This window comes from Acromyrmex echinatior, chromosome 11, assembly GCF_024713525.1.
Source record: "Acromyrmex echinatior isolate Ae372 chromosome 11, ASM2471352v2, whole genome shotgun sequence".
NCBI classification, from domain to species: Eukaryota; Metazoa; Arthropoda; class Insecta; order Hymenoptera; family Formicidae; genus Acromyrmex; species Acromyrmex echinatior.
In genome coordinates, this window is record NC_141862.1 from 7499561 (window position 1) to 7513396 (window position 13836).

The window sequence follows — 13836 nt, forward strand, 5'->3', positions numbered from 1 at the left end:
TGCAATCAGAAATTTATTGTTATATTAATTAAAAATCATAAAACTGAAATCTTTGAATCTAACTCGATACTGTCGAATATTATAGGCGTGTTGTAAAGGAAAAATTCATATTGTGTGTTTATATTTTGTCATATCAGCTTTGTCGAATATAATTTTATTAGTGCATGTATATACATGAGTTCTATTTACACTACAGAATAAATCTTCAGGAAAAGCGGTAAGTTCTCAAATACAACAACTTCGAGTCATGAAATTTTCAGATAGTAAAGTAGATTCTATTTTTTCCTTTTTATATATATTATTAACTACGTTCCCTTTGTTATTTTTTTTTCTCTGCATCGATAATATTAGAAAGGTAAATACGCTTTCCACGTCGTCAAGCCACAAAAATCTCCTAACTTAAAAATTTTGTTAATCACGAGTACCTATAGCAATGTTTCGTAAACAGACAGAAAAATTGCAATGTCAATCATAATTTGCAAATATGCGTTTTATTTATAATGCAGCAATTAATAATTTAATTTATGATAAAAAGTTAAATTTAATAATCGCGCGATTGATAAATTCGTATAAATTTTCTATAAATATTCTGTCTGTAAACACTGTGTTTATGAAATTAATTTTATTTTTATAATTGATACCAATCAAATCGCACAGGGCAATTTTTCGAAGTAAAATTATCAACATTAGAATTGGTATTAAAAATATTTCAAATAAACAATATCCTCTTTATTCTGAAAGATATGAAATTTTATTTTTGAGTTATGAGCTTTTTACGGCTCAACGTTGTTTTTTTTTTTATTATATCGAATAATAAACATTGAAGTGTCGATGCTGATAACTATTATTTTTTTATCCATAAATACTAACTCGAGTATGACATTTTGCGTCTTAAGATAGGATAAATCGCTGTTATCTCCGCGAAACCTCCTGTCTTTATCTTTCATATAAAAAAGTTGGTATGAAAAAAATATCTATATAATAAATAAATATCTGTCTAATATTTAAGCCTCAACAGGCACCAAATTTTTTTGAATTATGATATGTATATAATCTCTTAAGAAGAATATTAAAATTAAAAAGGAACGAGACTTTTATAAAGAATCACCTCTTTTTTATATTTTATTATTAATTATATAATATTTTTTTATACGGCAAAAATCAAAAAATCAAAATATTGTTTTCTGTCTAAAATTAATAATCACATTGAACATAGCGTACATAGATTATCAAGTCCATATATTGTCTATCCGTTTGTATATTTTTTTTTTCAAATGCAACTTTCGGAGATTAGATGATACGGAAGTCCAGATAATATTCTAAAGAATGATATATTATCATTCTAAAATTATTTTAATATCTCTTTGCTAGATTAATTGTATCTCATCGATTAAAACTATACACTGAACTATAATCTGTGCCAATAATTTTCTTTAAGAATGGCATAGAAATCGCCCAGCACGTATGCCACGGACGAAATGGGTTTATTTATTTTATCATAATGTTTCGTTTGTCATATCAACAAATTTATTTTCATCGCGAGGAGGTTTTGCGAAAACAACGTCGATATGGTGATTATGAGTCTAATCGAATTTAAATAGAACAAATTTATTTAGAAAACAGCGTAAAAAAATACTAAGTTAAACAATGTAAAATTAAATCATGCTACGACGTGAGTGACGCTCGAATCGTGCAAGTTTCGTATACTTATACATGTACTATTATATGATCGACCTTACATAATTAGTAACATTAATATTAACTATACATAACTGTTGTGGAAGAAACAAAAAAACATTATTAGCATGCGCGCATCGTCGTTACATTATAGGAAATGTAACATTGCTACAATTAGAACGCAGGATCGTTACGATGTTCAATGTAGCACGTATTTGATGGTGCAGCTATACTATTTTCTACGATTCGCGATCGGTAAAGTTCTCTGTTAACTATTTAAATTATTTAAATTAATTCACTGAGAGCAAATAATCGGACTATGTCTCGAAGAAATCGGAAATTCGTACGCAAAACGATTAATGATTCATCTCAATGGAAAATCAGCGGTGGAGAATACTATAGGATTAAACATTTCGAAAGACGCGAATAAATAAGTCGGACAAATATTATCTTACACATACATGTATATATGTATCGTGTGTCCCGCTTACCTAATTAATAAACTTATGTGCTGGATCATTCATGGTGGATTCGGCTGGGAGGAGGTCATTCTACTTTGTGCTTCAAGGGCTCGGAGTTTCTCGAGCCTATACATTGGATCCATGAGATCCTTTTCGTCAGCAACCGCGGCTGAAGACTCTGTGGTTTCTGTATCATTTATTTTACATGTGACTAAATAATTAAAGACAATGTTATTTTGTGCGTGCTTACATTGCGTGTGAAACAAATTCCAATGTTTGAACGAAGATCGTGGATTTTTATCTATTTTTATTTTATTTCATATATTCATATTAAATCGACAAGACGAAAGAGCAAGTCGTTTTGTTAACATCAACTCTTTTATGCTCACTAAATTGAAAGATTCAGCTACTTACCCATAGAGTACTGATTGTTAGCTTGCGACAAAATAGTCTGATTTTTTCGCGCCTGATCGATCTCCCTTAATCCCTGTTCTATGAAGTCTTGAAAGAATTGGTGAGATTTGACCAGAAATGGTTGTACGTCAGCTTCCGGATATTGAAGTTTGAAATCATATAACTGCACTAGGCCCTACAAAAATATGATTAAATGGCTAAAAGTACACTTTAAATTGCAAAAACGTCATTAAAAACCTCAAGAATGAGAACAATACGAGGCATTTTAAAATACGACAAAGTAAGTAAAAGAAAGATTAATAATTTTCGCAAATATTTAATAATTTTAACAACTGAAATATTTTTTGTTTTATTAAAAAAAAAACAAGACTTTTTTAGTTGCACATAAATATATACCTCTTGCATTTGTTCTTTTGATCCGATTTTCTTGAATATTTCTGCCAGTTGCTGACGAGTAGACTTGGACAAGTGTTTTGGCGTTCTTCCTACATTATTCGATTTTGGTGTCACTTTTGCTGCATTAATTTCATCTGGCTTAAGACTCTATTGCGATAAATATCGTTAATTACTTCCTGATATGTATAATTTAATACATATATAGTGCTAATATCTTATATCAACGCGATATGATAACTATATTTAAATACTTTAAAATCAATGTACTTTTATATATATATAAAACGCAACTAACCGCAATTAATCTTATTAAGTAAGCGTGCAACTCAGATTCATTTGTATTGTTTATTAGTGTCAAATGATTAAGTATCGAACTGCCTTTCACCCTGGTCATACTGTGAAGAACCGTCTTGACTGTTCGTAGTGGAGTATCGGACTTTCGTTTCTTCCACCACGTAGTAGGATAATCCTACATACAAAAAATAACATATATATATATATATATATATATATAGAATGTACAAAATGTTATCGCACTGAAATATTTAAGACACAGTAAAAAAAATAAATACAACATTTAACTTATTAATAGCTCATATAAGTTGCAAAATATAACAATAGCAATCTTTCTTGTATATATTCTCATTTACTTTAAATAATTGGTCATTATATACATAGAATATTATCAAAAAATTACTCTACCTTAAGAAAACGGTGTACTTCCAAGAGTATTGTATCATAATCTAAATCAGCGGCCCAATTCGACATTGTTTTCACGATTTTCCATAAACATTTCATCACTAATTCCTCGTATTTTGAAGGAACATTTGATTCAGCACAGGAATGAAGCAGTTTGATTAATACACTGTAAACAAACATAATAAATAAAGAACAAAAAAATTAAAATAAACATAATAAATATGTTATTGTGTCATAAATCATACCATATAATGGTGGTGTGATTAGAATTGTCAATAATTTTCACCATGATGTTATTGATCACCCTGTAATATGCTCCAGCCTGATGCAAATGTTCCAACTTGTTTTCAGCCAACAAACTTATCATCTGATCTACTAATTCTTTTAAATGTATGAAAGGAACATTTTTTCCAAGAAATCCAGTGTCATAAAACTAAAACAAAAGTCGTTGAAACAGTTAATTAAAATTAAATTTTTTATGAAAGTCTCTAATTTAAATTTCTTATTAAATTCCTTTAAAAAAATATTTTGTCAGATATATGCCTTTTTATCGAAAATTAAACTTTATATATTTTTAATATATATTAAATCGCTTATTGAAATATATAATCTGTGAAATAATATGAAATGATCGTGAAGCAATTGCACTCACCACGAGTATAACCAGAAATGTGTTTCTAAAGCCCCTCGACACGTCTGCATTTTCTTGTCGTAATGGATACGTTTGCAATAATTTCAGTTGCATGTTTATCGATCCAATGAATTTATCCTCTCTGGATTGTAAGCTGACCGCTTGATGAGACTTTAATAACTGTAAAAAAAGAAAACGTTAATACATAAATATATATTACACAGATATTCAAAATAGAAAATTTTGCATTTTTTTTAAAAAGTTTTTTAATTGATTTCTTCCACAAAGAAAAAATTCTTAAAAAGTGGTAATTTAGTTTTAATTATACCTCCATGCCAAAAATTTGGATGAAATCACGATAATTAAAAATTACAGGGCATATTTTAAAAAAATTTTTAAATATTTCGTATTTTTAACATATTCGAACATCAAAAAAGTAAATACATACGTTTTCTATTGCATTCATGGATTGTATTGCAGTGGGCAAATCCATACTGGCCATAGACAAAATATTACGTTCGAGTGTTTCGTCTTTACTGCTTATAGTAGTAGGAGATACAGCGGATGATAATTTTGACACTAACAATTTCGGTGGCGAAATTGGTATCATTCTGAAAAGTAGAAAATCAAAAATTATTAATATCTAATAAATAATAATAATAAACATTAATAATTTAAAATAAATTATTTGGTTTGTGCACAATTTAATTATATTAATAATTCATTATTTTATTACATTAGTTTAACTTACTGTGTTTTGGGTGGGTTCAACACATTAACTGGAGGCTCATTCAAATCTGACAAGCTGGGTTCCGCTAATATCGGATTACGATATTTTACTGGGGCACTCAGTTCAATCCTCTGCAGAAATTCCATGTCTAATCCGAAGGGACCTGAAGGAACCTTTGGTTGCATCGATGTAGGAGAATTTCTAGAAAATAAACGCATTGTACATAGATATGTCGACAGAATTTTTGAAACTTGAAGGAATAAACACACATCAGATCAAATACACTGCTACTTGAATACAATGTTGATTAAGGATATCAAATATTACAGCAATCTAAAAAGTAAAAAATATTTTCAATTTACGTGAGTTAAGTAAAAGTAAAAGTAAAGTAACATAAAGTAGGAAATAGTAGGAAGTCGTTTTATATATAATAATATATGTACATCATTGTGATAAATTGGAAAAACAATGTAAATAGATTATCGTGCTATTGAATATTATTTATTATTTCATTGCTAATTAAATCCTTAGATCCCTTTTACATTTTCTGTTTCTGAAACGAAACAGATGACACATTCAAGCATATTGAGGACAGAAAAGAGAAAGCAAATTAAAATAGAAAATGGAATTGAAACAAACAGATATATAAGTGATAATATTCGACAATAGACAAGATATTGCACGCAGGATGCACGATGAGATTCCGCGATATTTCCCAGCACCATGTCATTAGAGCGCGTCACAAAGTTGTGTAAATGAACAAAAGAAGTAACAAACGTTTTCGAATCATCTCGATTGGAAAGATGATTTTGTGTATCAGCTTCATGATTGCTATTTTCCTGGTCCGATTTTGAAGAAGATTTAATGACTTCAGAAGGCGCTTGCTCATCCTCATTATTGTGTGTAGTGCTTGTGACACTACATTGTGCCCTGCGGATATGTTAAAAGCGAAGGACGTGCGAACATGAATTACTTGCAGATAATATATAAAAAAATATTAGAAAAAAATTCCATAAGAAAATAATATTATAGAAAAAAATAAAAATGTGGTTAAAAATGATTATTATTCTGTTAAACAATTAGCAGGATAAAAATTTCGTAATATCACTTGTAAAAATAACTCACAGCTCTGGTACTGCCTCCATTGGCTCGGCAATCTCTTCCTGCTCCTCTTCGTAATCCACCTCCATGTCATCCGTCACCGGACTGGTGGTTGCAATCGCTGGCGTGGAGAGTCTAGTAGCGGAAGCAGATTTTATGGGTCTATTCTTTGCAGCTCTCTTGATTCTTTCGTCCAACAAAGACTTATCTTTTTCTGATATCTGTATATAGCAAAAAACATAAATGACTTATATTTTATTTTCTTGTATTAATGATATTAATTAATTTAACTTGCTTACCTGGCCGATGAGCTTGAATATACGTTCCCCTTGAAGGAAGTAGGCCTGAACAATGCAGTTCAGCGCGGCATTACGAACAGAATTGTCACGATCTGCTATCTGCTTCGCAACTTCCTTCAATGCCGCAGATGGGGTAGGTTGACAAACAGAAACTCCATAATTCTCAATTAGCGATCCTAATTGATCCAGGCATTCTGCAAGCACCAATACGTTTTTCATTTAACACGTTTACATATTATTTTCATAACATTTTATATGGATACGGAGAATCAGATCGTCTACCTGTTCGCTGTCGAGCATTCTTTGACTTTAAGCCCTCCATTACATATGAGAATAATTTGCTCACAGGATATACAAGAGCTATTTGCTTGAATAAAGCTCGCACACCATTACGCACAGCATCCTTTGGATCGCCTATCTATTGATTAATATGGCATATATAATAATATTATATAGGTAAAAAAAAAAGGAGAAATAATACGAAATTGATGACATACTTTGATAATGAGGTAAGGAATAAATGACGCTGCTTCAGTTTCCAACATGTGATATTGGTCTTCAGTTAACATATTAAAGACCAATTGTAAGTAATCCAATCCTTTTAGAAGTACCGACGGATTAGTGTCGAAAAATCGCAATGTCAACCATTTGAGAATGAGATCCAGGTTAGACACTAATGCTTTACTATTTCCAGGAAGATCCTGATAAAAATAATATAAACAAGAATCAATATTGTATATTAAACATATATTTTATAAACATTATTAAGATAAAAAATATTTTCCAAATTTTTATTAATTTTTGAAATGCTAGAAATTTATGTAATTTAATATAAATTATTTATTTTTATATAATACAATTAAATTGACGTTAGTAAAATTTGTCAAGGAGGAAGAACATTAGATACTCATTTTTTTCCTAAACATGTTTTGATTCATACATATACTTACCTCGGTGAGTGCTTCGATAGCCTTGAGATGATATCGAAAATCGGAATGAAACATGTTTGCTCTCAAAGTCTTATTGACGTTTGCAGTGGTCATAAGATCTTTCAAAAGCTCAACAAACTCTTCTCTGGGTGCAGTAAAATTCCATTTGAGCACCTTCAATTTTTGTTCGTCAATCACACGTTGGTGCTTCAGGTTGTTGACCACCAACAGAGGACTGGTATCAACATCGTCATCCTTTTTGCGAGCACTGCCCGGTTTGGATGAAGCACCCTTCTGGAACAATATACGATTAACGATACATCGAAAAACAAAAAAGTCATTATAAAAATATTTTAATAGAATTAAATTTTTATCAGAGAGAGAGAGAGAGAGAGAGAGAGAGAGAGAGAGAGAGAGAGAGGAGAGAGAGAGAGGAGAGAGAGAGAGGAGAGAGGAGAGAGAGAGAGAGAGAGAGAGAGAGAGAGAGAGAGAGAGAGAGAGAGAGAGAGAGAGAGCAATTCACACAAATTTAATTCGTCAGACCATGTATGTATATTTAATTTTATTACCGATTTAACAGCTTTCACAACTTTTGCACCCTTTGCACCATTCTTCTGGATATTGTCATCTGATGATTCTTTCTTAGGAAGAGGCTTTATGGGTAAACTAGGACGAGCTTTGTCTAGTGCAGCAATCACCACTGTTCTCGATCCGGGCTGCAAAAATTACATCATTTCAAATTGCAATATATTTTATCATCATACGCAATATTATTCATTATGTTAAATTAATTAATGAGATAGACAAGTAAAATTATTAAATTTTACTTATTATACGAGTTATTAAAACTATCTATATATAAGAAATATTCTGTAATTCACATAAATACCTTCAGTTTTTCAGTGTTTCTAACCATCGCTTCGTAAGAGAGATGAATCATAAAGCCGAGAACAGCTTCTTGAGCGTTCTTTCGTACGTCTGAGTTACGATCCTCTAAATTAGCATACAAATAAGGAAGGCACACGAAAAGCTCTTCCTTGGGAATTTGTTTCACTGGGATCGAGGGCAATTTCTGTGCCAGCCAGCTCCATAGTTCAGATCGTAACATCGGCGAACCTGCCTTTAATGCATCGCCTATCATCTCGCCATCAAAGAATTCTTTATAACCGCTCTGATCTCCCCATGTATTGATACAGGAGGTCGCAGCTACTCTAATCCAATTTTTGCTGTCACCTAGACATTGCAAAAATCCGGGAAACAGAGCACGAATGTGCTGCTTCACTGGTGGTCCAATAGCCGTCGCCAACGTTTCGCATATACCTAAAATATATTTGAACAAAGTGTAATAAAACTATTGATTATTGATTGCAATTAAAAAATAAAATTTTAAGAAAAGAATTACTATCAAGTAAGTAATAATTTAAATCATATTTAGCAGTATAGTAGCAGGATATTTTTTCTAGATTATAATTAGTTTAATTTAAACAATTTTCTACCACACACACATATGTATATATAGAGAGAAGCAGTTCAATGATATTAATTATAAATTACAAAACTAATTTATGAATAATTAATTTCAATGATCAATACTTATCAATAATTGCGATTATTTCATTAATATGTATATACATTAATTCAATTAATAACAAATAATGGCTAAGTTAACATAAATTACTGACCTAGAGCTGCTTGTGCAATCTTACTATTGCTGTCCACGAGACGAAGAGCCAATCCCTGCGGCAAATCGCCGACAGTCGGTTTAATAAACCTGGCTTCGCTAAGCAAGGTGTTCACCTTCTGCAATGCTTCGTTACGCACTTTCCAGTTCTTATCGGCCAATTCGGCTAGCAACGCTTCGGTAATTTGCGCGTTGATGTCAACGCGAGGAATCAGTTCATTGAGATCCGGTTCACTGCCGTCTGCTTTCTTCTCCGATGACTCCTCGTCTTCCTCGTCATCCTCGATTTTCATGATGTTGGCCTTTCTGGCCTTGGCGCCGCGAATAGGTGCAGGTGGCGTTTCGCCGTTATGCTTTTCACATTCTTGCTCAATCTGTTGCCGTAATGCAAGTTTTTCATTGTCAAAGTATGTCAATAGCGGTTTGCCCATGTAAAGATACAAAGTGCCCAGCAAAGTTACAGCAGCTGTGCGCACACTGGGATTCGTAGCCGCTACTGCCTTCTTGATGTTCTCAATGATGGACTTGATATTGAGACCACAACCTAAGATATTTGGAATATTGATATTCTGTGTATATTTTATTTATTTACAATTAATACTATAGCAAGTAAATGATACAAACCGAATTCCGTGATTCCTCGGCACAACCATAGCAGTGTCTCCTGCTGTACTTTAGGATTCTTCTGATTGAATGCAAACGCCACTACCTCATCCGCTATATATTCGAAACTCGTAGCCTCAGCAATCGTTAACAAAGTTTCGATGGCGATCATACTATTTTTCGCGTCTGCAAGTTTTTCTGCAATGTCCATGAGGCAATACTCGGCCACGGTGGCTGTGAAGGGATGATTTTCCGCCAGATATTTTACAATCTCTATGCGTAGTTTCAATACCTTAAAGCAGAAATTAAATTAGATTTCACACTATATAAATATTTTTGTTTTTTATAATTGAAATGAAAATTAAAAATTTCAACTCTAAATTAAAATATATAAATCAAATTTATTATTAATATCGAATAATATTATATAATCTCAATCCTATTCTTACTTGGAAATTTGTATCCTTAAAGCCAGGCTTCTTCGCCAAAGTTCGTACGATCACCTGGGTCGGCACCTCCGCCGAATTCATTGTCTTGATAGTATCTGACAATTGTGTAACTGCCGATAGACGCGTTTTCCAATTGCTATCCACGAGACCGGTGATTATTTCGGTTGGCAAAAGCTGCGCCGCCATCTCCTCGATCTCTTCTGGACTGTAATTCCTCTCCATCTGTACCGTTTTCTTTGGCGCCAGATTGGTGAGTGACGAGGCACTGCTGGGTTTCTTCATTGCTGATTTCTTTCCGGTCGCAATACCAGTATTCGGTCTCTTCGCAGAACTCGATTTGCTGTTCTTCGAATTCTCCTTGTTCGCTTTATTCGTCCGTTGCGATTCTATTTTGGCCGGAGCGGTATTGGGTCGCTCCTGTTTCACTTTAACGATTATTACTGCTTTATCGGCACATTCTTTGATCTTCGTCATTTTCAGATTATCAATATCTGTTAAGAATGGCATCATTGATTTCTCGCCAATCAGTTTCATCGCCGTGCCGAGCGCTTCCGCCGAATTATCGCGTACTGTTGGATCCGGCTCATTAAGCGTTTTCAGCAACATGCCGGTATAAGATTTGAGCAGCTTCTTATTGAGATTCGCAGGTGGTGTATACGTGAAACATCGGGCCAGGTATGCAGCCGTCTCGGCTTTCACGGCCGGGTTTTTGTTCTCCAAAGCAGCTAGAGTGTCCTCGAGAATGAGATCGATGCTCATGCTCTGGTAAATAGCATCAGCAGCCTCCCGTAATACCTGTACCACTGTCTGCTTCTTCTCGCGAAACTTTTCCAGAATGGCAGGCAAACAGGCGGCGGCATAAGGTTGAAATCGTTTCTTTAAACCTGCAGCTAGACCAGCCAGACACTTCCCCGCTAGCGTGACTACCAGCACATTGGTGTCCTTCGAGATAATTTTTTTCAAGGACTTCACTACGTCACCGTAGTCGCCGTTCTCTAGTTTTGTATTTTTAACAAGCGCTTCAAGCGCCTCTAGCGCTTCCTTTCGCTCCTGCCACTTCTTTGCCTCAATTTTCTCGTAGAAGTCCTTCGGTAGCTTTGATAGGATGTCTACAGGCGTCATTAGCTCGTACGGATCAACGTCCGGAATTGAAGCACCATCTGCATCTTCATTGTCATCCTCGCCATTATCGCTTGCCGCTGCTGAATCGCTACTATTGCCCATTTTCTTTGGCTTTTGGGAGCGTAGATAGCGCGTAGGTACCACCTTCTCATCACCGAGATTACTAAACTCCGCCTCAAGTTCTGTAATGTGCACCGGTTTCAATGTGTTCAACTGCTGCTTTAAGCGATCGCCTACCCATCGATACATTTCCACCACCATAGCTTTGCCTTCCTCTCGTACCATCTTATCCCTGTCTTCCAGAAAGTTCGCTATCTTTTTCATCAGTGGCTTCATATTAATTACTTTGGGTCCAAACTCCTTGAGTGCCAGCGTCAAGGTAGCGATGCACGCCGATACGATCTTCGGATTCTTCGCCTCGGTGCCCTTCAGCAGCTCTTCCTGTACTGCCTCATGTTTTTCAATCTCAATATACATCAGTGTAATCTGTACAGCTAATTCCTTCGTCTTGGTTTTAGGTGCGGCGATACATTTGGATACGATACCATTCATCACCTCAATGACTATCTTGCCAGCAACTGCGGCATTCTCGATGAAAGCCAGAGTTGCTTCCAATCCCTTCTCTTGCGCAGCCGCGTTACTATCCAACACGAACTTCTTGATGAAGCCTATGTACTTGTTCCATTCCGGCGACTTCTCATCATCGATACACTGAAATGTCTTCACACACTCCTCATATCCATGCAAACGTGCTCGCCAAGACTGCAATATCATATAAAGAATATTACTTGTTTAATTTAATGTTTACCCTATTCTAAGGATATGACATCATTGTGAGTAAAATATTTAACATTAGTACAGTATAACATTGTCCTTAAATAAAAACTTTTTATGTATTTATATACACATTAAAAATCATAGATTGTTAATTACAATTATCACAAGTTTGTTATAAGTTCATTATAATAATTAAAATTGATAAAATTGCAACTTTCTGCAAATCTAAATTTTGTCTTTTTTAATGAATTAGTACTTGTGTTTAAAATCAAATAAATTTACAATATACAAAGTTTGATGAAAGCAAGATAGAAAGTTTCAGTGCAGTGACAAATAACAAACTTCTAAAATAGCAAAAAGTAGTAAAAACACATTTGAATGTGATAAATACCTTGTGCGCACAGCGTTCTTCCAGAGGCAATTTCGTATATTCTGTGTCCTGCTCCATGATTGATTATCCTGGAAGAATGATTCATTTGGAATATCCCTTTCCTCATAACATATTTATATAAAGAATATATTTACACATGTTTCCTTATATCAATAAAGTATTGACAATTCAAAATAAACATACAAATATACAATTTTGCAAATAGATTTGATACACACTTCAGTTATGATGCATAAAAAAATGGTATTGAATTAAACAATCAGATTTCATGAAGAATCTCAAGTGGCAAATTTAAAGAGGATTCTTTATAAACTCTTTCCCAAAGTTGACAATTTAAGGACAAGAGTAACATTACATAAAATCGATTCTCTCTCTATTTAATACTCGCGCATTTAATTATTTGCTGAGAGAAATGATTATGCATTACAATTGAAGTATCAAATCTATTTATTGTAAAATTGTATATTTACATAAATTATTAATACTTTACTAAATAGAGAAACATGTATAACTAGATCTTGTATATTAATGTGATGTTATTTTGACGAAAGGATATCTCAAATCAGAGTCAGAGACGGTTAAAAGATATACCTTCAGAATACCTGTCGATCGGCGAGTATTGTCACTGGCGAAACAGCCGAGAAAGGAGTTTGAGCCTCGGTGCTGAGTTTCAACACCGCAATCCGACAGACGGTCCCTCGTCGTGCTTATCTAGTAGTAGAGTAACGACATCGAAGTCGACGAGTAGAAGACCAAAACGCGCGACGTCCTGACGAACGCGCGTCGAAACGAGAGGTCCAACACCGAACGCAAGCCGGGCGACCGCTTTCACGACTCCTTCACGCGGCCATTACATCCCTCGCATCGGATTTTCAAATGTACATGCCCCTTATAACTGTCAAAAAAGCACGCAAACAAAAAGGTGATGTGTATCTAGAACGGCGAAACGAACTCCCGGTGAGCCGTTCGATGCGACGATAGCTCAATGTCGCGCCAATAGGTGGCGAGGAACGCGTTCGTTAAAAGTGCATTTTCATGAACCACTCAAATCGGCCGTTTCAGACAAATAGAATCACGTGATCAAAATTGACAAATACCAAGCGTCAATTTTGATCACGTGGTCCTTTTTGTCGCCGAACAATTGACGATTCGAGCGGCGCGAAAGTTTGTACCTTTTGCACTAAGCATCTTTGTTTTCTTTCTTTTCAATGCCTAGATATATTTATTTATTTCGTTTTAAATGCAAACACTTTTGGAATTTCAAGCAACGCGAACAAACCTAATATACCTTAAAGGCGCATCTACACGGCGAGCTGTTTGTCGCGTCCGCACTTTCTACACTCGGATCTTTTGCTCTTCTTTTCTCCGACACTTGAATTTATATATCCATTTCGTTTTAAATGCTAGAGAGAACGAACTGGACTATTGCATTTATTGACTGCATTTTCCTTTTGGTACACATATTATATATGTACA

General features: G+C 34.2%; 1 protein-coding gene across 4 annotated transcripts; it reads right to left on the minus strand.

Moving 5' to 3' along the window:
* Nucleotides 1-110: 110 nt before the first annotated feature.
* On the minus strand, nucleotides 111-13362 carry msps (msps cytoskeleton-associated protein 5). 4 transcript variants are annotated; one of them, XM_087411292.1, is made up of 22 exons: nucleotides 12963-13362; nucleotides 12361-12428; nucleotides 10071-11954; nucleotides 9643-9913; nucleotides 9020-9562; nucleotides 8227-8657; nucleotides 7907-8053; nucleotides 7359-7631; nucleotides 6906-7109; nucleotides 6691-6826; nucleotides 6409-6602; nucleotides 6134-6330; nucleotides 5786-5938; nucleotides 5030-5209; nucleotides 4727-4889; nucleotides 4300-4458; nucleotides 3893-4080; nucleotides 3651-3813; nucleotides 3244-3417; nucleotides 2949-3095; nucleotides 2553-2727; nucleotides 111-2325 (listed from the first exon to the last, which is right to left on the minus strand). In XM_087411292.1, the coding sequence occupies exons 2-22, from the start codon at nucleotides 12415-12417 to the stop codon at nucleotides 2198-2200; spliced, it is 5967 nt and encodes a 1988-aa protein (XP_087267418.1). In that variant the 5' UTR covers nucleotides 12418-12428; nucleotides 12963-13362; the 3' UTR covers nucleotides 111-2197. The 4 variants fall into 4 exon arrangements, with proteins under 4 accessions (XP_087267418.1, XP_087267419.1, XP_087267417.1 ...); XM_087411293.1 differs by having other exon boundaries at nucleotides 7359-7628; nucleotides 12952-13362; XM_087411291.1 differs by having other exon boundaries at nucleotides 12952-13362.
* Between the last annotated feature and the right edge of the window lie 474 nt (nucleotides 13363-13836).

What these genes read in the sequence shown, in the direction of transcription:
- msps (XM_087411292.1), bottom strand. Translation starts at nt 12,417, where the DNA reads ATGGAGCAGGACACAGAATATACGAAATTGCCTCTGGAAGAACGCTGT. An exon ending in TTAAGGATACAAATTTCCAA is followed by an intron (nt 9,914 to 10,070) that starts GTAAGAATAGGA and finishes TTCTGCTTTAAG; the next exon opens with GTATTGAAACTACGCATAGA. An exon ending in GAATGCTCGACAGCGAACAG is followed by an intron (nt 6,603 to 6,690) that starts GTAGACGATCTG and finishes TGGTGCTTGCAG; the next exon opens with AATGCCTGGATCAATTAGGA.